This window comes from Grampus griseus (genome assembly GCF_964374135.1).
Source record: "Grampus griseus genome assembly, chromosome: 3".
NCBI classification, from domain to species: Eukaryota; Metazoa; Chordata; class Mammalia; order Artiodactyla; family Delphinidae; genus Grampus; species Grampus griseus.
The window spans coordinates 68,039,169-68,066,744 of NC_139019.1; the positions used below are offsets into that span (position 1 = coordinate 68,039,169).

At 33.8% G+C, this 27,576-nt stretch overlaps 1 protein-coding gene across 1 annotated transcript; it reads left to right on the forward strand.

Annotated features, from left to right (window-relative positions):
• LOC309819833 (tubulin beta chain-like) lies at positions 1 to 27,563 on the forward strand (the record flags this gene model as incomplete). The annotated part of the gene is given in 8 exon segments (XM_082650306.1): positions 1 to 154; positions 25,659 to 25,936; positions 25,940 to 26,066; positions 26,069 to 26,104; positions 26,107 to 26,390; positions 26,392 to 26,416; positions 26,552 to 26,640; positions 27,192 to 27,563. Coding segments are annotated over 8 exon segments (1,365 nt in total).
• Positions 27,564 to 27,576: the final 13 nt, after the last annotated feature.

Sequence of the window (27,576 nt, forward strand, 5' to 3'; positions counted from 1 at the left end):
ATGAGTCTGGTGTGGAGTCCACACCTTTTACAAAGAGAAAGCAGCAAATGTGCCATAACCCAATGTAAGCCAGTTACTGATGATAAATTACCTAGCTTCTCATGCTGGAAGGAGAGGAAGAAACTTTTTAAAAAAGAACCACCTGAGATCACAAGTAAGTTACCCTAAAATGTTGAAGGTTATATGAAGGAGGTGACAGTGTTTCCCAAAGATTTCATTCTCTCCACTCACCCTTATTCCACTCTGGTGGGGTGATGTCTTGACACTTTGCATGAGGCAATCATTGAGCTCCAAACTGTCAGGAGGGTTTATCTATATTATACATAGTACTTCAGCATATTTGTTTGTCCTTGTTAATTTCCTTTCCTAGTGTACGGAGCCCTGAAGTTTAGCCCTAATCTAGATATTGTGATGAATTCTTTCTTCAGTTATTGGAGATACAGGAATAAAGAGTTAAAATACCTAATTGGCTCAGAGTGAGTTTTGGAGGGTCACCACGAAGGCCATCCTTGAAGAATCAATGCAGAGACTTTGGTGTAAGGATAAAAAAACAGCATTTCGGTAACAAATATGTGATACAAAATGCAATAGTCGTCTATGACAAACAATTTAGATGAATAATTATTAAGGGGGGGGAGGGAATAGGACAATAGAAGTGGACCAGCACTAATGTTACTTGTTGTCCTACTCTGAAGGTCTCTCTTGTGATGATCCCAGATCCCCAGGAGACAAAGGCACAATTAATTCTTCTGAGGCTATGAGCACCCTTACCATGCACTCCTTGGAATCCTCCTTCTGTGGCCACTTGTGGGAACTGCTGACTTCACAACTCAGTTGTTTTACTATCTCTGCCGATAAAACAGCTGACTGTTATTTCTGGTCTTTCTTAACATGAATTCCCTTCCAACAATTCTAAGAGCCAAACTCAAATATCTCTTCTTTTCCTGTGGGTTATTTTTTTTCTAAGAATAACATTTTTAGAGACTTTTTTGCTGTTTCTCTTTATGATGATGCATATTTTATAACCTACCTAACCTAGCCTTAAGTGACTCTAGAAGATTTATAAAGCACTATGTTGGAATGTATAGTTTCTTAAAACATATTGAAGTGGATGTAGTAAGTACATTGGTGCAAAACTACTTGAGGAAGAGAAGTAAAGGCGAAAGAACAAAAAACTAACAGCTGCCTGTACAAGACCAGGAAGGGAGGATAAGTACCTTACACTAAAATGAACATAGCAGCAGACCAGAAAATGAAATAAATAAACAATTACATAGGCTTGTGCTCTTCAATTCTGATCGTAACAAAGGAGGGATGAATTGAAATGAAACAAAATTTTCCAACAAGAAATTACATAAGTCTGTTCTTATTGATCTGACTCCAGTATTATAAATTACAACAAAATGGTAGACTGAATTTGGGGAAAGGGTTATTAATCATGATATTACTTAAAGAACTTAGCATTGACTATGATAAAATAAAATAAACTTGATGAGAAAGATGAACACCTCTTAGAAAAACAAAACACAACTCCTTTATGTACACACAAGGCCTTAGCTGAAATTTAAGAGGTTGCTCAAAGTAGCTTTCTTCAAAGACAAATACCAAGAGATAAGGGCTCATTTCTCTTATATATTGAGATTACCTTCTACCACAGCATGCGTTATCAATTGACATTGATTATAAATTGTGGTAAAAAAGAATAATTTATATAAGGAGCATAATTCCAGGGATGGTGCTTAATGTTATTCTCTTAAATGAAATCACAGGTGTATTTTAGATATTTTTCTTAAAGTAATTGTCTTTCCAGTAGAATGAGTTAAATCGGTTCTTGACTTCACTTCTGGAACTCATCAGCTATTCTTATGGGCTAAAATTTTACTTTTTTATGTTCCCTAGCATAACCATGAATGTATCTTTATATTATGTCACACATAATTATTCTATGGATGGAAAAAGGATGAATCAGGCATTTTGAGCCATTTTCTGACACTTAAAACAGGTCATACAGCCTTTCTCTTGACTTTACTTCACGATTAACTGTCACACAATATTTTGTGAAATTCTTAATGGACCATAATATGTAATTGTGTATAAAATGTATCCAAATGTGATGTCTACAACTTTATATACAACTCTCTCAGGAAACAATATAAAAGGTGAACATTGGAAAAATAGACTTAAATATTTAAATGTTCCTTTAGATGAATATTAGTTCAATCCTTTCCTTCAGGTAGAAGGGTATTATTACCTAATACCTTTAAGAAAAAAATGTCTTTGTGTACCAAATGCATTTATCAATGAATTTGAATTATTAGGATTTAGATATTTTTTAAAACATATCTTTCATTCTGTAATTCCCAAACACAGTGCAGAACCATAAGATGTGGGGAAGAGTTTTCTTAATGTGCTCTAACATTTTGAGCAGCAAAGTCGTTAGTGCTCAAATACATAACCACATTATATATAAAAATCAATTATCTATATAAAGTATTCGTGTGAATTATGAGTATACTTTAAAATACTCTTAATTTATATAGATATTTTTTCCAGAAATAATCAATGAAGGAATACTTATAAAAATTGTTATTAGTTAACAATTTTACGTTAGAACACAAATAACAATGTCAGATTAATTTTAGATTAGTATATTTTGTAAAAAAAAATAATTTTAGACTATGTTCCTCAGTCCTATTAGTAGATATAGAACTATGGTTACCTTCTAAAAATGTTTCATTATATTTTATTTATGGGGGTAGTTCTTACAATAATAGCCTCTTAGATTACCTCCCTGCCTTCCCACTCCCTTACATCCTTTCCAATGTCAAAAGATTCTCCTTCTGAAAAGTTTTTACCTTATCCTTCCCATACTTGAAAACTTTTTACACCACAACACACTTTTTATCTCATGATCATTTCTTCTTGTGTAATTCCATCCACCAGCCTTGACAGTATTATTGGCATCACTGTTTTCATCACCATAAAAATTACCTTTATTATTTAAGGTCTAAAAGAAACATGTCTTCCAATTTGTAACTTCCCTTAAAGTCTCCATTGTCCTATCACTGAAAAAATCATGCATTGCTCATTTTGTGTTTCTGTAGCACTTTATACATATTGTACATATGTATTAAATAATTTATCGTTATCAATTACTACTGGTTCAGATGTTTATTTCTCTGATTTTATAGAAAAAAACAATAAATGTGATGGCCCTATTTGATTAACAGTTTTACCAGCAATATTTAGCACACTGACTCTGCAAAATAAGTGCTTAAAGAATGTTGTAATAGGGAATGATATTGAATTTTATGTAGTATAGCAGGTTTACCTATTTAATCACTATTTCTTTCCACATAGACATAAATATACTTTTCTTTCTCCCTTGCCCACATCATAACTAAATGTGGTTCTGAACTATGATTCAAATTTTTCTCTCATTACCAGGTGTATTACAAATTATTTAATGAATTTTAAATATTATCTAAAGGTTTATTAGGTAGAATTAAAATTCTTGCTAAGCAAATAGTTACATATCAATTTCCAGTGTTTGAAACAATGTTATTTATATTGCTTATAAAACCTAACAAATATACAAGATATTTTATAATATCCTATAGAATTTAAATATGGACATGTATATTAAGAATAATTTAGAATATTCATGAAGAAGACATAACTTTACAATACCCATCAATGAGTAGAAACTTTATCTAGCACATTGAGAAAAGGTTTTGGAGTCAGAGAGCTTCAACTAACATACTTTGTACTAGTTCCTATCTCATTCTGGAAACACATATCTGATCGATGCATTTTATTCAAAATTCAAGTTGCTAAGTGGTTGTTTATCGTTAGCTTAATGCTTTCTTCACAAAATTATCAGAAGTATATTTATTCCTCTAGTAATCACTTTATTAAATGAGTCTGAAAATCTAGGAAATTAATCAAATATTTTCAGATTGTAGTACTGATAAACATAAACACTATGAATATTACTCACTGTATCTTTAAGTATTATCAAAATGAAGTACTCATAAACACTATGAATAGTATGCCCTGTATCTTTATACTTATTCCATAAAACAAGCATAAAATATCTGTCTCAAACATAAGATTGGAAGTCATTAGTAAAGTTATTGGTAGAGTATAAATATGTAAACTTCCAAGATATGAAGCTCTGGCAATTCGTACAAAGTAAATTAGAACAGATAACACTATTTGTTTCAAACAAGTAATATATTTCAAGGGGGATAAAGTGTTCCTGTTAAGTTTTCATAAAGAATATGGAAAGAATAAAAGAAATTAGTAAAGAAGCTTTTAAAAGATCAAATGTGTTTTATAAAATATTAAAATACATTTACAAGTATAGGGTGAGTAGGCATGCTATATATTCATAATCTATAAAATGGTAGATGTTAAAATTCCAATCTCTTTTTATTCCCATGCTTGAGTGCAATAATACACACATATGCTCACATATATGATGTTTATAAAGTGAATAGAACAATTTGACTGTATCACATAGGTCACATAACAATTTTAGGCATTTCTTTTGTAAATTTAAGTGGCAGATTTTAGCACCGCCCCACACACACATTCAAAAATAAACATTTAGATAGTTGTAACAGAAAATATATTTTGTTTCCTTTCTAAATCTACTTATAATTAACTCAATTTCCTATGTTACTTTGCAAATAAATATAGACTCTGATTCAATATCACAAAGAATATTACAGGTAAAACCTATTTTTATTTCTTTTCTCTCTGCTTTCCAGACCACATCCCCAGCACTGATACAATATAATTTCCATGAGGAGGAAACAAATCTTAAACTTTCAAGTGACATTAGAACTGTTTTTTCCCCTCAATTATTATGAAATGCATTTAAATATATTTTTATATATCAATAATTAGAAAGTACTGTTATCATCTATTACTTTTATATAGAATAGCATACCATAATAAAATAAAATTTTTAAATAAAATTATATAATTGTGAGTTAATTGGGATTTTGTTTTCCAATCATCTTCTGCTAACCCTTTTAAAGTTAACAGAATTCCTCTGATAAGCAAGAAACAAAAATCCATTCCCATTAAAACAAATAGTCTACCCTGAAGTTGACAGTCCTGGTAGAGCAATAAATCAGATCTATGTCAACATGTACTTAATTATAGTCAGGTATAAAACTGATGACCTTTGACATATTAGTTGGCGTCCTCAGGGGATAGAATCTTTAACTCGGATGGAAGCTATTTCTGACCTTGACAGTTAAATTCATGCAAATCTTTGAACATAGCAAAATATTTTTAAAGATAATTGTAAATATTTCCAAGTATCGCTACATAAAAGAGTTTTCAAGGGTATGGTTCACTCTCACCAATCTAAATCAGTTGTAATGGGGAAAAAATCCTTTTTTTATTGAAGAAAATTAAAGAATAACATTATTTACAGAAGCTGATAGTTGTTTATCAGGTAATAATGAATTTGCCTGTTAACTGAGATAATTTGCAATAATTAAAAGATAAATGAGTATTTATTTTAATTATTAAAAATCCATATTTCATTTAGTATGTAAATACAACTAGCTGAAGGCAACCTAAGTGCACCACATACTTTTATATTTACATACAATTACATAATAAATAACATTTTAATGTTTATTAATTTTGATAGTTACGTTATGAGACTAAATAATTATTCTGTACCAAGGTATGTTTTCATTATTTTATATCTAGTAAAAATAATTTACAGATTCAATTTTCCACTATACCTTTTTTTGGTAGTATTAACTGCAAATTCCAAATACTTGATCACATTTAAGGGGACAGAGTGTCTTATTTGACAAAATACAGGGTTTCACTTTGGAGTTCCCTTACCCTTCTAAGACTATTCAAGGTGAAATCCTTGACTACTTAAGGGATAGACAATATGGCCATTTATATAATATGAAAAGTCTTTTAGGAGTCACCATGTTATTTCTTTTTTACTTTCCAATGAAATCACTTCCCTATAAAAAGGAAGCACCATCCTAGACCTAAGATGGGAGAATGAAAATAGAAGGATGGGGGATAAAGAAACTATAAAGAAGACATGAGAGGAAAACACTGAAAGCAAGAAAAGGTGTGTTTCATGTTTAACAATACAAGAAAAATTTATCAGAGCATATGGCCAGTGTGACATACATTACTAGATTGCATGGTTCTAGTGATGTACCCTACTGTGTAAGTCTGTGACTCTCACTTTAGCCTGAGGATTATTTTCAGGAATACAGCTACACATTACAAACATTTCCTGCCATGGTGTAGAAATATTCACACATTGCAAAGTTGGCATAATACTATCAGCAGTTTACAATTAGGAATAAAAAATGTGAGGAAAAGTCTCTTTCACAGTAAAATGTGCTATGCAAAATACATATCTGCTAAAAAAATTGCATACAATATTCCTCTTATTTCAGAATTTTTAAGCTCTCTGTACTTTATTCTGAATACAAATGCAATTGAAAAATATAACTAAAAAACTGCAAGTCCAGTTTTTCAACAAGAAAAATTGAATTTTCTAATGTATATGTTATTTATGTTTTTGCAACTATATATAAACTTTTGCTAAAAAACTAATCACTATTCCATCAAAAGCTGAAACAGATGTCTTTAACACAAATACAAAAATTCAGAGAATAGTTTTTAAAGGGCAAAATTATATTTGACACTTGGCAAGTAAAAATTAAGAAATGTTAAACCAAGATTTAATTCCAAAGTTAAAAGCAAGTTGATTTTATGTTTATTTGTCAGGACATTAAACAAGAAATTTAAAAATTAGTCTGCTTAATATTTGACATGATAAGCAAGATGATATATTACTCCTGAAAAATATAATAAAAAACAATATATGCTGAACATTTACTCTATTCCAGATGCTCATACTATGATTTTTTTTAAACTAATGCTTGGAGGGATGTTGAGTAATTAGCCCAAGGTCCCCAGTAGTAAGTGAAGCCAGGGTGTGTGACTAGGCAGTCTGGTTCAGACTCCATGTCCATAAACACTGGGCTAAATGTTTCAGTAAACTGAAGGCCTTTTGATAACAAGAAGCATGTTGTTTTATCAAGACAATCTCAATGGTGGACACTTGCAGAGGTTGTTAAAATGGTTCTGTATATGAAATGAAAATTTCTGTTTGCGAACATAGAGTCTACTTTAAGCAGCATTTGTTCTCTTAGCTTTTTCCGTTGCATTCTCATTAAAACCCTGTTATGTTTTCTACAGTTGCCTAGCACACTTAGCTAAATGTGACGTTGGTGTGTTTGACATTTGGATTTACTTGTATAGAATTGAGTTTATTTTGCCAAATTCACCAGGTAGAGAGACTATCTGCTTATTTGTCTGGTTGGTCCCAGGCTATGTTCCTACTATTTGCATTTGTTTGAGAAAAAGTTGTTAACTGGTTTCAACATCTAGTTAGAATAACTAGAAAGCCAAGAAAAATTTCTGACTCAGAAAATGAGGAGAAATCAAATGATGTGTTATATTGAGTGTCTTAAACCTCATTTAGAATAACCTATCTCTGTAATGTATGAATAACAATAAGTAGCACATAGGAGATAAAAATTGATAAAAGATGAAAAAGAAGACTGTATGAGAGATTATCATATAGATTTGAACAGAGAATATTTAGACCTGGTAAATTTTTATTATTACCATGAATTAATACTGAAAAATAAAATGAAAAAAATAATAAAATGAAAAATTAAAAAAATAAAATTTGTATTCGTAATTTACTCAAAAACACATACTCATGGGAATAATAGAAACCAGATATTAGACATAAAAGAAAAATGAGGCATCTTTTGAAAGTTTTTCTTTTTCTTTTAAAGATTAATTACTTATGGAGTAATATATACTTGAGACGGAAGCTACTATGTGATGGGAACTATTCTAAGTAATTTGAATATCATCTGTTTTAATCCTTGAAATTAAAGGTAGATTGATGATAAGAACAGTGAGGCTAAGAGTTTAGGCAATTTGCAAATGGAGAATTTAACTAAAAACAACTACAGCCACAATTCAAGCTCAGCTTTATCTGATTTGAAACCTCAAGATTTTCTCACCACTCTACTCTGTTCCTTGAATATCAGACTTCATAATGCCAGAATATTCCAATTAAAAGGGGACACAGGGACTTCCCTGGTGGTCCAGTGAGTAAGACTCCGTGCTCCCAATGCTGGGGGCCTGGGTTCCATCCCTGGTCAGGGAACTAGATCTCGCATGAATGCCACAACTAAGATTTAGCATGCAGCAACTGAGAGTCTGCATGCTGCAACTAAGAAGAAGTCCGCATGCCACAACTGAGTCCATATGTCGCAACTAAGATGTTTGCACACCACAACTAAAAGATCTTGCACGCCTCAATGAAGATCCCGTGTGCCGCAACTAAGACCCAGCTCAAACTAACTAAGTAAATATTTTTTAAAAGACACATTATAATTATAAAGAAGTTCACAGCAATAATCCAGAAATCAAGTACCTCTGTTTATTTCAAGAAGTAAAATGACATTTCCGAAATTCAAATTAATTGTAATTCACAACTATGATGCTCTAAATGTCAAACAACTTTGCAGAGAGGGAAAAAAGAAGAGGATTCGTTTTTTTAGAAAAAGGAAAATATAGGATTTTACAACTTCTAAAAGAGTAAGAACAATTTTCTTTTCAGAAACAAATATGATTTTAAATTCAGACACTGTAGAAGTTTCACTATATATGTGTGTGTGTGTGCATGTATATATGTGTGTGTATATATACATATATATATGCACACATAAAATATATTAAGTTTTTGTCTGTCAGTGTGAATTTGCTTCACATCTATTAATGCAGCCACAACTAATTTGGCTGTACTTTTGGAGAGTAAAGACCAAAGAAAAAGTATTATTTTATCACATAATTACATCATTAAAAGAATAAATACTATTAGGGCAAAAACATTCATTCACTAATATATGAAATCATCCTTTCATGTCAAATAGCCAGAAATCTCCCCGTTTTGGCTGCTTCATTTTGATAAATAAATTAATACATGATACTTTAATCCTGGAAGAATTTTCAGTTTATATTTACTATTTTTTTTTTGCAGTACACGGGCCTCTCACTATTGTGGCCTCTCCCGTCGCGGAGCACAGGCTCCAGACGCGCAGGCTCAGCGGCCATGGCTCACGGGCGCAGCAGCTCTGCAGCATGTGGGATCTTCCGGATTTACTATTTATACTTTTGCATGTGGTGAAAGAAAACAAGTACTGATATTATCATTGGATCAATTTGATTCAAGACCCCTTTGAGTTAGTGACAGAAAGAGTATGTTAATTTTCTCTTTCAAATATTTTCTCAAATAGCTAAATGGTAGAAAAATTGTAGAAAAATTGCCTAGAGAATATAAGTCTGTGAATAAAAAAGCCTTGAATGATATACTATCATCATTTTTTTCTAATGAAATCGGGGACTAAATCAAAGTAATGAGATATGACATTAAGGTGACTTCCCACTCTGTAGAGACTAGTTTAAATGAATGGAGCTTGTAGAGTTCTGTTGTTTATAGACAGGAGCATTTCAAATACTCTCTCACAATCTCACTTATATAGACCTCACCTAGCTGAATGAGGGCCAGGCTAACCAGTTTGATATGAAATCTTTGTTCATGACAGTTGCTGAAGGAACTCATCAGGTTCTTCTTCACAACATACATTTGCTTCATTAATTGTAAATTTATTCTGCTGTCCGTGACAGTCTCCAGAGGATCACTGAAATGACAAGCTTCCTGGATCAGCTTATCTGAATGTTACAGCTGCTTTTCAGGGAAATTGAAAGCCTTGAATCCATCAGTCAAAGGGAACTATGCTAATCCCTATTGTTTTGCATGTCTATTGAGACAGCAGTGAGAAACTAAAATGTTCTATCACAAAATCATGTCCTGTGAATTTTTTTTTTTTTTTTACAATATATGCAATTAAAATCCACATGAAAACTGGACTAATCTATAACACAGATATAAAATGAGAAAACACATTTTAATGAGACAAAATCTAATAAATGAGCACTGCTTTAAAAGGTAACTCTCTGTTTTTCATTTTACAAAATATTTTTGGAAATGCATGTCTTTTAATCTCACTTCTAATATATCTTACAGACATATCAGAGAGAGGTTAGGTTAAGATTTTCAATTTTTAGTATTAATAACTGAAGTTATATCTTAGTAGATACTTCAAAGTTTATATATTATAAAATAACTGAGCAAGCCAAAACTTGTATTCTGATATTCTTGAAACCTCAACTCAGTTTGAACAGACGTGAGAAAAGCATTATATTTTTCTACAAAAAATAGGATTACACGCCTGAATGATATTTATGATTTTAAATAAACTGGTCATCTTACATACATCATTTTCCACCCTCAAAGTGTTTTAAACCTGAATATTTATTCTTCCATGAAGCATTGTGCTAATTACCCCAATATTAAAATTCATATTTTTTCATAAATTTTAATTTTATATATAGGCTGATCAATTACATTGCAAAATATTCTCAATTAATGAATGAATTGTGCTGGAAGAGTTTGCAAATCTGATGTTTAGAAATTGGAGTAAAATTTTCTATTAATGTAATGTAAAAAGTACATAGGTTCTGAAATCAGCTAATATAATGCAAATGTTTAGGTTTTAAATATAAGTTAGAAAGATTATTTTCATAGCACTTCTTTTTGAAATATGCTACAATTAGAGATGTCTAAAAGATTTCTTTTACTGTAGCAGAAGTAGGATATATTCCATGCCCATCTTCCCATCCAGGAGAAGGTTCCAAACAACAGCTGAGACAGCAGGGCTTTTCAGGACAGATTATGGGAAACAGTAATGCCCAACCAGTGTAAGGATTCTAAATGGCTATCTGGAGGGATTTTTTTTGGTGGGAAAAGAGTCCATAATCATGCCTTTTGTCCTCTAGAGTAATATCTTAAAACATAAAAAAGACAGTTATTCAAGTTTATAGGAATACAGAAGAAAAGAATAACTAATTTGATAACTTATACAGCCATGATTCAAAATACTTTTGGCAGGTTGGCATACAGCATAAGATGAATGATAGAATGATAGAGAAATACATTTAAGCTTTACATTTAAATTACAGTAGGGCTGATAGAAAACTCACTATTTAATTTTATTATTGTACTACTTTAATAAAAAGTTAAGGGCTTCCCTGGTGGCGCAGTGGTTGAGAGTCCGCCTGCCGATGCAGGGGACACGGGTTCGTGCCCCGGTCCAGGAAGATCCCACATGCTGCGGAGCGGCTGGGCCCATGAGCCATGGCCTCTGGGCCTGCGCGTCCGGAGCCTGTGCTCCGCAACGGAAGAGGCCACAACAGTGAGAGGCCCGTGTACCGCAAAAAAAAAAAAAAAAAAAAAAAAAGTTAAAGTGACACAAAACCTGATTCTCCACCACTGGTTATAGATATAAATGGAGGAATATTGGTTTTGTATTCAAATACTTAAAGGACAGTCATGCATAATAGGAATGTGTTCATGTTTTATGTCTTCTAAAGGTTGAAAATAAAGGCACTTGCTAAAACGGTAGAGAATCAGGTTATGGCTCTCTATAACTTTTTATCAAAATCATACAGTAATAAAATTAAATAGTGAACTTTCCACTGTCATCTGCACATAGACAGATACCTTTTTCTAGAATTTATGTGGTTAACATTATGTAAGGAAATTAATCTATACAGATACTAAATTGCACAGCTCCATTAAAAAAGAAACCACTTTGGGTTTTATTTGTTTTTTTGTTTCCATTTTTCTTACTCTTGAATCTCTCATCTCTAAAGTAATATCTGAAACAAAGCAAGAACTTGATAAATATTGATTAAAAGAATACATGAATGAGTGAGTGAGACAGGAAGTAGTTCGAATTAAATTACTTTTGGAACTTACACTGTTCTTATGCATTATATATTCAATGTATGCTGACAGAATAAATGGATGATCTTAAAAATGTCTTCCAAATAAAACCTCCTAATCCAAAAAAATACTATATGAATAAGCTTATATCTAAGATTCTGTATGAACAAGGATTAATTTCCGTTATTTTCAGTTTTGGAAAAATATACACTAGGGATTGCTAAACTCTAGACAATAGTCAAATTAGCCTTTGGTGAATTGATTCAACCAGTTAACAGTAATTACTTTCATTTTCAATTTTCTCTTATTAGGCAGTTTGAATGTGAGCAATTTCAGATATAATACTTTTTTAATGAAATAAGAAAGCAGACGTTACTCATTTGAAATAGGCATTTCCAACAACAAAATAGATTGATAAGAGCTGTATAAATTAATATAAAAGGAGTAAAGGAAAATAATAATTTTAGACCTTTGTTTCACTAAATGACAATCTCTTAAATATCCAAACGAATTTATCACATAAAAAAAAGACCCATTATGTTATGCTTTATAAAAACCACTAGTTTTCACTGCTTTGTCACTCAAGTGGAAATTTGCATTAAAAATACCCAGTAGGATTGGTAACCATAAAATTTCTTTTTTTTTCTTTAAGTTTTCTGCTTGTAACTTTTGCAATTAAGGGTATATGGAGGCTGTTCTCTTAGTTACATTTTTCTTGCTTTCAAACCACTTTTTTTTTCTTTCTGTCTTTTCAATGGTGTTACCCTTCTGTTACTTCCCTAAATCTTTTCTGTCATTCATTCATTTTACTAAACCTTACTGGGTGCAAATAACATACCATAAATATACCAGACTTTGAGAATAAAAAGTAACTGAGGTACGGTTTGTGAGTTCAGACAAGTATAGAATACAGAAAATAAAATCAATGTCTAATAGGGAGCTTGTTATGCAAAATTGGATGTCACAGAAGAACAGAATCAGAGACCAGAAAGAAGATGTCTAATTAAAAACAAAACAAAACAAAAAAAACCTCTCTGATACATAAAGATAAAAATTGAGCTAGCAAAGTTAAGGAATAATTGAAAACAAATTATCTACATGCAATATATGCATAACATACATATTTAAGGAGACAGAGAGCAAAATCATATTGTGAAGGTTAGTAGAAATCATAGTGATTACTGACAACACCAAGCCATGGAAAGAAGAAAGTCATAAGGCCTACACAGTTGTGGCTATCTGTTTTAAACAATTACACTAGCAAAAAAGAAAGGCAGGAGTTTAAGTGCAGAAAATTTGGTTTGATCAGAAAAATGGAGGGAATTCCTGAATGATGGTCTCAGTTTGTCAGTGTTTGTGTTTTTGTGTGTGTGTGAAGAAACTAAAGAGACCTGCCGAAAGTGAGCTTGATGTGAGCATGAAAAGTTGGCTGGATGAGAATGGTTGCTGACCAAGACTCCTAGGAATGACTGGGAGGTAGTAGTGGATGACCACTGAAACTGCAAATAAGTACTGGTGCTTATTTGAACAATTGTTGTTTTCCTTCAGCAGTGTTCAGGGGTTTAATGTTGAGGCAGAGAAAGCAGAAAGTTAAATTTATCCAGGCGGGTGGTTTGAAGTTGGGAATATTGCAAGCATAGAGTATGGAGATAGGCTTGATTAATGATAAGAGTGATCATAGATGTACTGGGAAGGACTTAAAATCAGGAGTGGATCGATTCATTGGGAGAAAAAAGGACAAAAATGTTGATAGCCTCATAGTAGTAAAGAACAACTTCTTGATGAGTAAAAATATCTGGGAGCTTTAAAGAGTTTCTCCATTCTCTAATAGTACATTAGTCAGCAATTGCTATCAAATTTTCTTTAACATATCTCTAGCACTTCTTTACTTTCTGTAATGTAATTTTTTATACAATTTTTGCAAAATTATCATGGTTTTCAGGGGGCATCACTGACCACAGACCCTTTCTACTTGATACAACACTGGGTCTACTTCCTTTTATTTCAGTAACAAATTCAAGGTTAACATGTATTGGGCTGGCCAAAAAGTTCATCTGGGTTTTTCCGTAAGATCTTATATGATAAATTCCTGGGCTGCCACTGACTTTATCAAAACAGATCTTTATGTGAATGTTATTATAATAACTTTTTTTCTAAACTCAGTGGAAGATTTGAGCCACCTTTCCTTTGATGGTAACACCTCCACCTGGGCGCTGTACTCACATTTTACTGATCTTTAAGGATATTCTTCCATTTTATGTTGATAACTTCATCACAAAAACCTTTTATACTCTGAATCTCTGCTTCTACATTACATGCTAACAGGTATTGTTTTTCCCTAAAAACACTTCATTCTGAATCCAACTGCAGTAAGCTAAATGGTTTCATCTGCAGTTATAATTTCCCAGTATATTTTATACTATGTACCATAGTGCCTCAATGTGTTTCATAGCAAGTTTCTAATCTGTCCTTGCTCTGCTTACTCTGTAGTAACCAATAGGTATTTAAGTGTAATGTTACAATCCATTTTCCACACATACACAAGGATGTGAAGTGCACTTGAGTAAATATGCTTTCTAGAGGGCTAGCTGGTTCCTTATTAACAAGGTTTCTTTTTGAGGCCAGTATAAATCAAGGCTCCTTGTGACACACATAAGTGCTTTAGAAGTCAGAATTGATGACAGGTTTAGATTTCTCGGACACCCTGCAGTAAATCTTTATCTAGCCTGAAAACATTTTTCCACAGGGCTAAATATCATTTAAGTAACAGAAAAGGATATTAGCTATAGTTGCCATTAAACTATTTTATGCTAGGTTATTAAAGTTTCTTGGAACCATTTTATGAAAAAATTACTTTGCTGATACACACACATTTCAACGTGGCAAGTCTTGATGACCTGTCAGAAATGACCAAACTTTGTTCTGGGCAAGGATTGGAGTCTGGAAAGAATTATAACAAGGTAGCAAAGTCCCTGGATTGAATCTGCCTTAAGTAACCAATTTATAGCATTAAGAGAACTCTTCAGTTCTTTGGTTCTATTTCTCTAATTGAAGAATGAATGAATTATAAAATATAGAGTTTAAGATAGTTCCTGTTCTGAGCCTCTATCATGTCAATACTTTCCCAGCTGTTAAACTAGTAATTTTTCAGATGACAGAGAACAATGACAGATTTCAGAGAGAAATTACTTTTTAATTTTTCACACAAAGCATAGTTTTGTCTGCACTTCGGATCCTAAAGGATCAAAACAAAAATTTGACCCTCCACATTCTCCTCTTAGGCTACATTCAAAACTGTATAATCTAGAATGGATAATATTCGACCTTCTGAAAAGCACACATTATAATTCGTGAGAGGAAGTGGACTCTATACAAAATTGTAACCAATATCAAATATAGATTACTTAACACAGTTATTACTCAATGGCTTTCAAAACAGTAATAACGTGATAATTCACAGACGTCTCATCTCACTTTTCAACTTTGGTCTTTCAAATTCATTTCATTTGTAGGGTATATTGCTGTTTTGGGGTATCAATACAATGGAATAATTCAATAAAGTATCTTTCGTAGTAAAACAATTGTTAAAAACAAGACAAAAGGCCCCAAACTTAGTCACTTATGCAAAACTTCAGTCACCAAACTGAGACTTGACTTAGAGTTTCAGCTCTCCCCAAAATGGAATCTTAAACCAATCAGGAATCACCCGATCAGCACCAGTTAGGTATTCTGTCTGATAGCCTTCCCCTAAAGGAAAGTTACCATGCAATAACAAGCCCACTTTTTTGTAAGTATAACTTCCTTGTTTCTGCTCCTTTCTGCCTATAAAAGTCTCTAATTTTGTGTAGCTCCTCAGAACTACTTTCTACCTGAGGGACTGGATGATGCCCAATTCATGAATCACTGAATAGAGCCAATAAGATCTTTAAAATTTACTCAGTTGAATTTCCATTTTTAACACACTGAAACATTAAAAATGTAAAAGTTATTCATCAAAAATATTTTTCTTGATTATTTCTCTATAGGCATATTTGTTGTATTAGGATCTTATTCAAAAGTTATGAGGATATGGGGCTTCCCTGGTGGCACAGTGGTTGAGAATCCGCCTGCCGATGCAGGGGACATGGGTTCGTGCCCCACTCCGGGAGGATCCCACATGCCGTGGAGTGGCTGGGCCCATAAGCCTGCGCGTCCGGAGCCTGTGCTCCACAGTGGGGGAGGCCACAACAGTGACAGGCCCGCATACCACAAAAAAAAAAAAAAAAAGTTATGAGGATAAACCAAAATGGAAAAAGCTAACAAAGTTAGATTATATATTTTATTTAATAAAAAACATTTCTTTCTGAAATATATGATTTAAAAATATTTTAATTACTTTCTTTGCTTGCATATACTTCTAGACCCATATGTATACATGTCTAGACGTTTGTGATAGTTCATGTTCCCAGGGAATGCTGTCAATAATGCCTAAATATGTATTGCAAAAATCCATGTCTGTGAAATAAATGATCCTATTTTATGGACATTATGCAAATTTGTCATTTCATTTCCATGCCTTCAGTCTATCTTTTTTTCCAGTACCAGCACCAAATTTTGCTTTGCAAGACTATGTAAAATTAAATTTTTACTCTTTGAAACATTTTGAGTGAGCATGAACTTCCTTCATATCAGCAAATAAACAGTTAAGGCAGCAAAGGATACTACTGCTTCTTAGCTAGGCCAAATCACTAAAATTACCATAGCCAGAGATAAATGCTACCATTTTCTAGTTTGGTGTTTAATTAATTTATTTTTATATATAGCAATGACCCCTAGTCATAAAAGGTAGGACAATATGAATTCAGAGAAACAATCTCCCTTTACTTAAGCAGGAGAAACTATGACCTTCACTACTCACAAAGTTCCCAGGCTCTAAGATTCAGAAAGACCACAGTTCTTTACAAAACCAGACATCCTTTTAGTGGTTTTTCCATCTTCTATCCACTGCCCAGGCTTCTCCCAAATAACTTTCCCATCTACTAAGGGTATAATCTTTAATTCCTCTCATTTCTTATAAAGTTCTCAGTTCCATCTGGAGACCTCTTATAAGTTTAAGCCTTGTCCATTTGCTCTTCAAGTGGCTTGTGGTTATTGACACCAGCAAATCCCTCCCAAGGTATACGAAGCTTTAAAGGACAGTTTATCACATGGGTTTGCAGAGTCAACTTAGATTTTGGTCTCTCTGCTTCTTGCTTAATTTCTTAAGAAGTTAAACAAAATTATAATTATTCATCCTTTATCTCTGTTTTCAATGCTAAAATTTTCAAAACACCTAATCTGCCATATTGCTTGACATAGAAGTGTTCACTAATTTTTACCTCTTATATTCCATTCTTATTCTCTAACTCCTTTGAACAAAGCACAAGGAAGATCTCCTGACACCATTATGAATGACTGGCCTCTATCAAGTTTCACAATAATAACAACTAAAGCAGTAGTCAATCCACCATTTTTGTTATTTGGCTCTCCCATTCACTCTAGCCCTTAAAGATACTTCTGCACTACACTTACATCAATGACATTTCACAAAGTATTAAGCACCAAGTAATTGCTCTGGAAACGCAGCTATATGCTGACAATGTCATGTACAGCAAACTTTAAAATGTCTGATTAAAACACAATCTTCCTTTTATTTCCATTGTTATAAAATAAATGGCAGTTACAAGAATCGGATATATTCCATGATTAAGAGAGGATAAGGCCCAGAGATAAACCCACGCACATATGGTCACCTTATCTTTGATAAAGGAGGCAAGAATACACAGTGGAGAAAAGACAGCCTCTTCAATAAGTGGTGCTGGGAAAACTGGACAGGTACATATAACAGTATGAAATTAGAACACTCCCTAACACCATACACAAAAACAAACTAAAAATGGATTAAAGACCTAAATGTAAGGCCAGACACTATCAAACTCTTAGAGGAAAACATAGGCAGAACACTCTATGACATAAATCACAGCAAGATCCTTTTTTGACCCACCTCCTAGAGAAATGGAAATAAAAACAAAAATAAAGAAATGGGACCTAATGAAACTTCAAAGCTTTTGCACAGCAAAGGAAACCATAAATAAGACAAGAAGACAACCCTCAGAATGGGAGAAAATATTTGCAAATGAAGCAACTGACAAAGGATTAATCTCCAAAATTTACAAGCAGCTCATGCAGTTCAATAGCAAAAAACAAAAAACCCAATCCAAAAATGGGCAGAAGACCTAAATAGACATTTGTCCAAAGAAGATATACAGATTGCCAACAAACACATCAAAGAATGCTCAACATCATTAATCATTAAAGAAATGCAAATCAAAACTACAATGAGATATCATCTCACACCGGTCAGAATGGCCATCATCAAAAAATCTAGAAACCATAAATGCTGGAGAGGGTGTGGAGAAAAGGGAACACTCTTGTACTGTTGGCGGGAATGTAAATTGATACAGCCACTATGGAGAACAGTATGGAGGTTCCTTAAAAAACTACAAATAGAACTACCATACGACCCAGCAAACCCACTACTGGGCATATACCCTGAGAAAACCATAATTCAAAAAGAGTCATGTACCAAAATGTTCATTGCAGCTCTATTTACAGTAGCCAGGACATGGAAGCAACCTCAGTGTCCATCAACAGATGAATGGATAAAAAGTTGTGGCACATATATACAATGGAATATTACTTAGCTATAAAAAGAAACGAAATTGAGTTATTTGTAGTGAGGTGGATGGACCTAGAGTCTGTCATACAGAGTGAAGTAAGTCAGAGAGAGAAAAAGAAATACCGAATGCTAACACATATATATGGAATCTAAGAAAGAAAAAGAAAAAAAAGAAAAGAAAAAGGTCATGAAGAACCTAGAGGCAAGATGGGAATAAAGACACAGACCTACTAGAGAATGGACTTGAGGATATGGGGAGGGGGAAGGTTAAGCTGTGACAAAGTGAGAGAGTGGCATGGACATATATACACTACCAAACGTAAAATAGATAGCTAGTGGGAAGCAGCCGCGTAGCACAGGGAGATCAGCTCGGTGCTTTGTGACCACCTAGAGGGGTGGGACAGGGAGGGTGGAAGCGAGGGAGTCGCAAGAGGGAAGAGATATGGGGATATACGTATATGTATAGCTGATTCACTTTGTTATAAAGCAGAAACTAACACACCATTGTAAAGCAATTATACTCTAATAAAGATGTTTAAAAAAAAAAGAAGAAAGGATAAGAAAGAGAAATGGTGGTGTGATAGGGTATATCCAAAGTCAGAATAAATAAACTAGGAATTTCAAAGTTGAGAAAAATCTTAATAAAAACACTAATTATAACTGGTCTCAGTATTTACAATGCAGACACATACACAGACGTGCACACACACACTCTATACTATTCACATATTTTGTTTAAATGTACAGAACTGTTATTTTCTCACTCTCAATTTCTTTTTCTTTCTTTGCTACACCAGAAAAGGTCAGTGTATTTCTCCCACTGCTGAGGTTTTGATTATGATGTCCCTCCTTCTAAAATTCATTTCCTACTCACCTCAGTCCCCTCATTTCTTATATAACTAGCTTGCCTCCATTTTTCATGCCTCAAATTAAATATCATCTCCTCAGAAAAGCCTTACCTGACCACCAGTATAGACACTTGTCCTTATTATTCACTATTTCTTCACACTACTGTATATTCATAATATTTAGGAAATATAGCATCATGCCTTTGTCTCTTCACCTCTAATTAAATGATTTATCTGTTTAACTGTTTATTTTGTGTTACTCATACCAGGTTATAGACTCTTGTCAGAGTTTGTTCACTAATAATATACTCAGCATTCAGAAATGAAGCTACTCATCTAGTAGGCTTTGAATAGCATTAACTGAATAAACAAAAAAGTTAATCTAATTTTATATGGTATTCTATATTACTCATCAGAGATGTGAACTAATCTCTTTCATTTATAGGATGAATAACAATTTGACTCTTGTTAATATACTTTACTCAAAAAATCACCAGTTCTTTGTGAATACATTTTGCCATCTACTTTCATAGGACTACTCACTATGGATTATTTGGAAACAAAATACCCTCATTAAACATTTGTTTGTGTCTTGTCCTTGTTCTGTTCAGTATGGTTTGCTTGGCCTTAGTTCACTCTTTAGGCCTCATGCAGAGAACTGAGAAGAGATGAAAATGAAATACATTTCCCAATAGCATAAACAAGTTTGTAAAATCATATGTTTATATGTCTACTCAAGTTTATAAAAATTAGATCAAAAATCTTTGTTTTATTGAGTTTTACAAGTACGATAAAGAAATCTGTAACATTTTTACTGATTTATTTTTTCTCAATAGATTTTCTTTACTTTGTGCTGAATTTTAGTTATTTAATTTCTTCAGTTGGAAAAGATATTCAATTTTAAGTAATTAATTAAAAGATCACCAAATCTGATGTGTTACATTTCATTTATGTTACTGTGAAATAGCAGAATTCACATCACTGTCTCTTAGCATTATAAATTAAATTATTTTTGTTACAATAACTAAGTTAATAGCAAAATAATTGAGGAAATATTTTTAATGCTGTAGAATAACTCACTCTGAAGACTACAAGATTTTTGCCACAGAATATATATAAAATTGTATGGTAAGTCCCATTTAGTTTTTCTATATATATTTTCTTTTATTTTATACCACTATTTTCATATGTTTTATAGCAATTCCTCTCAATTGTGTTTTTTTCCAAAGAAAACCATAGGTCAAGCAAGTTTAAAATAAATAGCAGACTTAATAGAAATTATATTTTTCCAATAAAAACTAATCTTAAGAAAATTTGAATTTATTTTATAAAGTGATATAGTAAAATATTATTAATAAAATAATTCATATGTATGGTAAAAAAAAAAGTAAAAAAAGAAAATTCAAACCATTACATTAGAATATTAACTGAAAATTTAAATTATTCTGACCCGCTTCTTGTAACACTCCTTGATTTAACAGCATTTAGAAGTTTCTATTTTAGGTCTGGTAATTTTTAATGAAATTCTAAAGGATATCATTTTATTTTTCCTTCTTGATTTATCAATTTTAAACTATTTGTATGTATTTCCTCTACTGAAATAGGATGGATTTTGCCTTAGGGCATTTTTTTTTACCTTTTCTATCCTATTGTTACTAAATTAGTTTTTCATATATATATAATTTAATTTTAAATAATATATGTAAATCTGTTTCTTATCTCTCTAAATGAAGACAGACACCTCCATGTAAGATTTTTAAAAACGCTAGTATCCTTACATTTACCTACTCAAATTCTCCCTAACTCTACATTCCAGCTTAAGATACTCAGACCATTAAAATTCCATTGATACGGTTTATCAAATTTACAGTTTGTCCTCTTATAAAAATTAAAATACCCTTGTTTTGTTACAGTTTGATTCTAACATTGAAACAAATAAAGAACATTTACATTTTCATGTAAATATTGTTTGTTACAAAGCGCATCGAGAAGAAAGAACAAGTATAGAGAAACATAAGCAAAATGGTACAAAAACTGCAAATTTTTTTTAAAAAGAGCAATTTATCTTTAAGTTAAATTTATCACATCTTTTAACCAGTTTATTGAGGTACTACTGACACAAAAAAGTTGTACTTATGTAGTGTATACATCTTGATGAGTTTGCAGGTAAGTATACACTTGTCAAGTCATCACCACAATCAATGCTATAAACATACCCATCACCTCCCGAAGTTTCCTCTCCCTGTTTATTTATATTAATAATAAATAAAAATAAATGTATTAAATTTTCTTTACTAAAACTCAAGTTGCATTTTCATTTTGCTTCAATTTGGATTATAATTTTGTGCAGTTTTGTTTTTCTTGGAGACTAATTACTTTTGATTTTTTAGAGTTGGCAAAAGAATCATAAAATATCCTCATAACACCCATGACATTTTCCAGATTCTTTATCATAGTACTTTGATACTGTTCTACATAACACTGACTGCTTTCTAAAGGGATTGCCCATTTCGTCCTGGAATGTTTTTCAGTGGGAATTGCTGTTCTTCATTTTCCATGTTCTTGACTCCCTTTACATTTTGCTGGAGCATATGTTCAAGGGATATCTTCTTCTGGAAATGACAAATATGATAACAGACACTCCAAGACCCTGCATGTCTACAAATATCTTTTTTTGTCCTTTCTGTCTTAATTTTTGCTAGCTATATAATTCTAAGTTCAAAATTAATTCCCATCAAAATTCTGGGGAAATTTCTCCTTTGTTGCATACCATGGAATAACTTCAAAGAGAAGTCTGGCATTGCCTATTTTTATTGTTGCTCTTCTTTGTGTGCTATTATTTCTCAAAACTTATGCAAACTTCTCTTTGTCCATGGGATTTGAAAATCTGTTGTGCCTTTAGGAAAAGGGATTTTAACATTTATTTTTGAGTCATTTAGTGGATACATTTAATCGAATGGCTCTTATTGTTTCTAAATTCTGATAATTTGTTTCTAATATTTCCTTTATGATTTTCTTTCTGATTGTTGGACCTACTTGGATTGATATTTTATATTCATGAATTTTCTGTGATATTTTTCACATCATTGACTTTTGCTCTTGGTTTAGGAAAATTTTCTCAATGTTATCCTACAAAACTTTAAAACTTAAAAAAGATCAATCTTATGATTTTAGACTTAGAGAGTTGCAAAAATACTACAGACAGTCCCATTGTATCCTCTAAGTTTTCCTTTGTGAATATTTATCTTACATAATATAGGACAATTATCAAAACTAAGACAGTAACTTTAGTACAGTACTATTAATAAACTAAGAAAGTAACTTTGGTACAGTACTATTAATGAAACTAAGAAACTAACTTTGGTTCAGTACTATTAAACAGTAGAATTTGTGCAGTTTACCTTCCCCGCCCCCCCCCCCCCAACTAATAGACTTTTACTGTTCCAGGATACAATCCAGGATCTCACCTTGCATTTAGTTGTTATATCACTTATCTGTGAAAGTTCCCTGGTCTTTTCATATAGTTCAAGACCTTGAACATTCTGAACAGCAATGGCCACTTTATTTTTGTAATGTCCCTCAATTTGAGTTTGTCTAGCATTTTCTCATCACAGAACACTCCAAGACACTGCATGTCTACAAATATCTTTTTTGCCCTTTCCATCTTAATTTTTGCTAGTTATATAATTCTGAGTTCAAAATGAATTTCCATCAAAATTCTGGGGAAATTTCTCCTTTGTTGCATACCATGGAATAATTTCAAAGAGAAGTCTGGCTTTGCCTATTTTTGCTGTTGTTCTTCTTTGTATGCTATAATGTATTTTGGGGAAGGCTATCACAGAAGTGATGGCTCTCAGTGCACCATATTAGGGTATACATTATGTTGACAAATATTACTGATACTACCTTAATTTGGTGAAGTATGTATATTTAAGGATTCTACATTATAAAGTCACTATTATTCCTTTTTTAATTACTAAATAATTGGGGGAAATATTTTGACAATATGAATATACAACTTCTGCTTAAATGTTCACTAATTTTATCACTCACTGAGGATCTTGCCTGTAGCAGTTTTTACTGTAGTGTTCTAATGATGATTTTCTCTATCCCTCACTCCTCCTACATCTATTCTTCTATAAGGAAGAGATGTGCTTTCTTCCCATTTATTTGTTCAGTTAGTTATTTATACATGTGGACTCATGCATATTTATTTTATTTGGGGGTTATAATCCTATTCTGGCATTCAATATTTTGTTGCTCAAGTTGTTCCAGCAGCTTTGTCCATTGAGAGCTCTTTCAGGTTGACTCCTGTGCCCTTTTAACATGCCTCCATCTATTTTTCATTAAATGTATTCATCTCTGACACTGCTAGATGTTCTAGGCTCATCTTGTAGTTTTCTTCCCACAGCCCTGAAATCAATAGTTTCACCAAGGACCCTTGAATCTTTTTATTGGAAAATTATATTTAGAAACCGAGATCTGGACATTAGGTGTACTTATTGTTATTGCTTCTATTTCTTCTTAGTGAAAAGATCTAGGAATATATATTTACTAATTCCTGCATAAATACACATCAATAATTACGTATGCATGTATGTGTGTAATCTGTCACTTATCATCTATATGTCTGTACTGATACTCCAATCCAGCACTGCAAGGTTTATTCTAATTTTCCCCATTTAGTTATTTATAACTCCCCTCCAAAAAAAAAGTCAGAAACATGGCTCTCATCATGTACAAAAAATTTACTTATTTGTTCAACCCTCTTATAACAATAGTTTTAGATTTGTTCAGCCATATCCAAGGGAGAAACACATTTACTAACTAGAGTGTTTGGATACATTTCTTTATACATTTACCCTTACAATATCTGGTCAAAACACTACTTTCCAAAATTATTTAAAATGAGATTCTTTTTATTCCCATCCCCTTCAGTATGGTTATTTGACTCAATTGTAGTTCAGTTATTTTGTCACACTCCTTCTATCTCACAATCCTGATTTTTTAAATTTAAAATTGTATATAAAAATCACTCTCTGATGTATGGTTCCACAGGTTTTGACAAATTCATAGAACTGTATATTCACCACTACAGTTTCACGAAGAACAGTTCCATCCCAAATACAGTCTCTTTATATTCATCCTCTCCCTCTCAAAACCCAATGTGTGGCACCAATTCATCTAATTTTCTATACTTATGGTATTGCCTTTTCCAAAATAGCATATATTAATGGAATCATACAATATATAGTATTTGGTGTCTAACTTCATTCACTTAGCCAGTTACATTGAAGATTTGGGAGTCATCTATTTGTTAGAATATACAAAAGTTTGTTTATCCATTCACTGATTGAGAAACATTTGTTTTGTTTCCAATATTTGGTGACTGTGAATAAAGCTGTTATAAATATTTAGTGTGCATGTGTGTGTGTGCGCGCGAACATATGTTTTCATTTGCCTTGGAGTAATACTGCTGGGTCCTATGGTAAATAGAAGCACATTCAACTTTATAAAATACTGCCAAAATGTTTTCTAATGTGGCTATAGAGTTTTGCATTTCTAATAAAAATGTATGAGACTTCTAGGGGATTGCATCGTTAGCACCACTTGCTATTGCCAGCGTTGTTATTGTTACTTTGTTTGCTTGTTTTGGCATTTTGATAGGTGTATAGTTACCTCACTGAAGTTTTAAGTTGCAACTCCCTAAAGATTAAAAATGTCGAGCATCTTTTCATATGCTTATTTGCCATATCTCCATCTTCTTTGGTGACACCTATCTTCAGATCTTTCCCACATATTGTTTATTGATTTTTATTGCTGAGTTTTGAGATTTAGATTTATTTTTATATTCTGGAAACAAGTCCTGAAATGGAAATTTGATTTGTAAATATTTTCTATGAGTGTGTCTCTTGTCGTTCTATTTACTTAGTAGTATCATTTGCAGAATAGTAATTTTCATTTTAAAAAAATTCAATTTATATTTATAAAAAGTTCAATTTATCTTTCCTTTTCCTAAATAGATCATGCTTTTGGTGTTGTATCTAATATCTCTCTGCCTAAACCACAGTCAGGTAAATTTTCTCCTATAATTTCTTCTAAAAAGAACATTTTGTAGATGTTTTATAGTTTTATATTTTTCATTTAGAACTACAAGTAATTTTTCATTATTAAGATGTCCTGAAGAAGGAGGCTGAGAGCTGTGACTGCCTGCATGGCTTCCAGATGACCCACTCCCTGGGTGGAGGGACTGGATCTGGGATGCGTACTCTTCTCATCACCAAGATCCAGGAGGCATGTCTAGATAGGAACATGAACATTTTCAGCATGGCGCCCTTGCCTGAGGTGTCAGATAGGATGGTGGAGCCCTATAATACCACCTACTCGGTCCACCAGCTGGTAGAAAACACAGATGAGACCTACTGCATTGATAATGATGCTCTCCATTACGTCTGATTCAGAACCATAAAGCTGACCACGCCCACCTACAATGACCTGGACCACCTGGAGTTGGCCACCACGAGTGGGGTCATTACCTGCCTGTCCTTCCCCAACCAGCTCAATGCTGACCTGCGCAAGCTGGCATGAACAAGGTCCCCTTCCCACACCTGCACTTCTTCATGTCGGCTTTGCTGTGTTAAGCAGCCAGGAAAACCAGCAGCACTGGGCCCTGACAGTGCCGGAGCTTACCCAGCAGATGTCAGACACCAAGAATATGATGGCCACCTGTGGCCTCTGCCATGGCTGCTATCTGACTGTGACCATCGTGTTCAGAAGCTGTATGTCCATGAAGGTGGTGGACGAACAGATGCTTAACATCCAAAACAAGAAGAGCAGCTATTCTGTCCAGTGGATGGCCAACATTGTGAAAACAGCTGTCTGTGACATTCCGCCCCAGGGGCATGTAAATGTCTGCCACCTTCACCGGCAACAGTACAATACATAATATTTCTTAAAATATTCTAATCGGATGGTGGGAGCCTACAGCCGAGGGTAAGGACGACGCCCGGAGAGGGCAGCCAGGAGCCCTGGGTGTTTCTTAACAAGTCTTGCCCCTTCTGCCCCAAGGCCTGGCCAGAGGCAACTCCTGTGACTGCCCAGCGACAAAACAGGCTTCAGCAAAGCCTTGTCCAACAAGTGACTCCGAGTGGACAAAGGTGTGCCCAATAAGACCCGGTTGTTCAGAGTGGTGGACAGCGTGGAGGATGAGGTGCAGTGGTGGCTCCACCTGGTCCCGGGAGGGCAGGCAAGGAGGAGAGAAGTGAGCTCAGAAACAGGAAGCTGCTGACTGAAGTAACCCTGAAGTAACCTGCTGGGTAAGAAAAGGCAGCATCTTCAGCACCAGCATCTCCAAGCAGGAGGTGGAACTGGCCCCAGAGATGATTTCCAGCAGTTCTGAGTGGGACCGTCCTTTAAGCCCTACAACTTCTCAGCCCCCAGGATCCTCCACAACAGCAGACACCTGCACACCCTACTCAAGGTCTGCACCCAGCTCTCCGGCTGATCTTTCTGGAGTTGAGGTTCACAGGGTTGCCAACAGACCATCTCCTCAAGCAATCCTTCTGGATTTTTTTTTTTTGATGCCCTTTTCCAGCCCCAGCATCACTCAGCACACGACTAGCATGACACCTTCTTCCTGGGATACCCAGCAGAGGCCCTGCAGCTGCCAGTGGACTATGTCCAGCAGGTCAAGCAGGCCTGGTCCTAGGTCAGCCGCCACTCATGGGGGAACAACCGGGACTGCAGGGAGCAGGACGAGACGGGAAAAGCCTGCTGCACAAGCACACACACCACGACCGTCAGCTCAGTGCGCTCTGCCGCTTCCACCCTGGGCAAGTCCATTGTGCCCCACCAAGAACCTAAACACCAACGGTGTGTTCTGGAACAAGACCTGGAGGACTCGCACCTGGCTGAATTCCACCAGATGTTAGACATTGTGGCTGACCACCACCTCATCCCAGGCCATCTCGTGGACATCATGAGGGAGTTCTTCACCAATCTGGTATCATTCATTTCAAGGCAGCCTACAATCCCTACACAGAGCCCAGCGAGGAGGCGTTCAGTTACCACCAAGGCCTAAAGAAGTGGGTGGA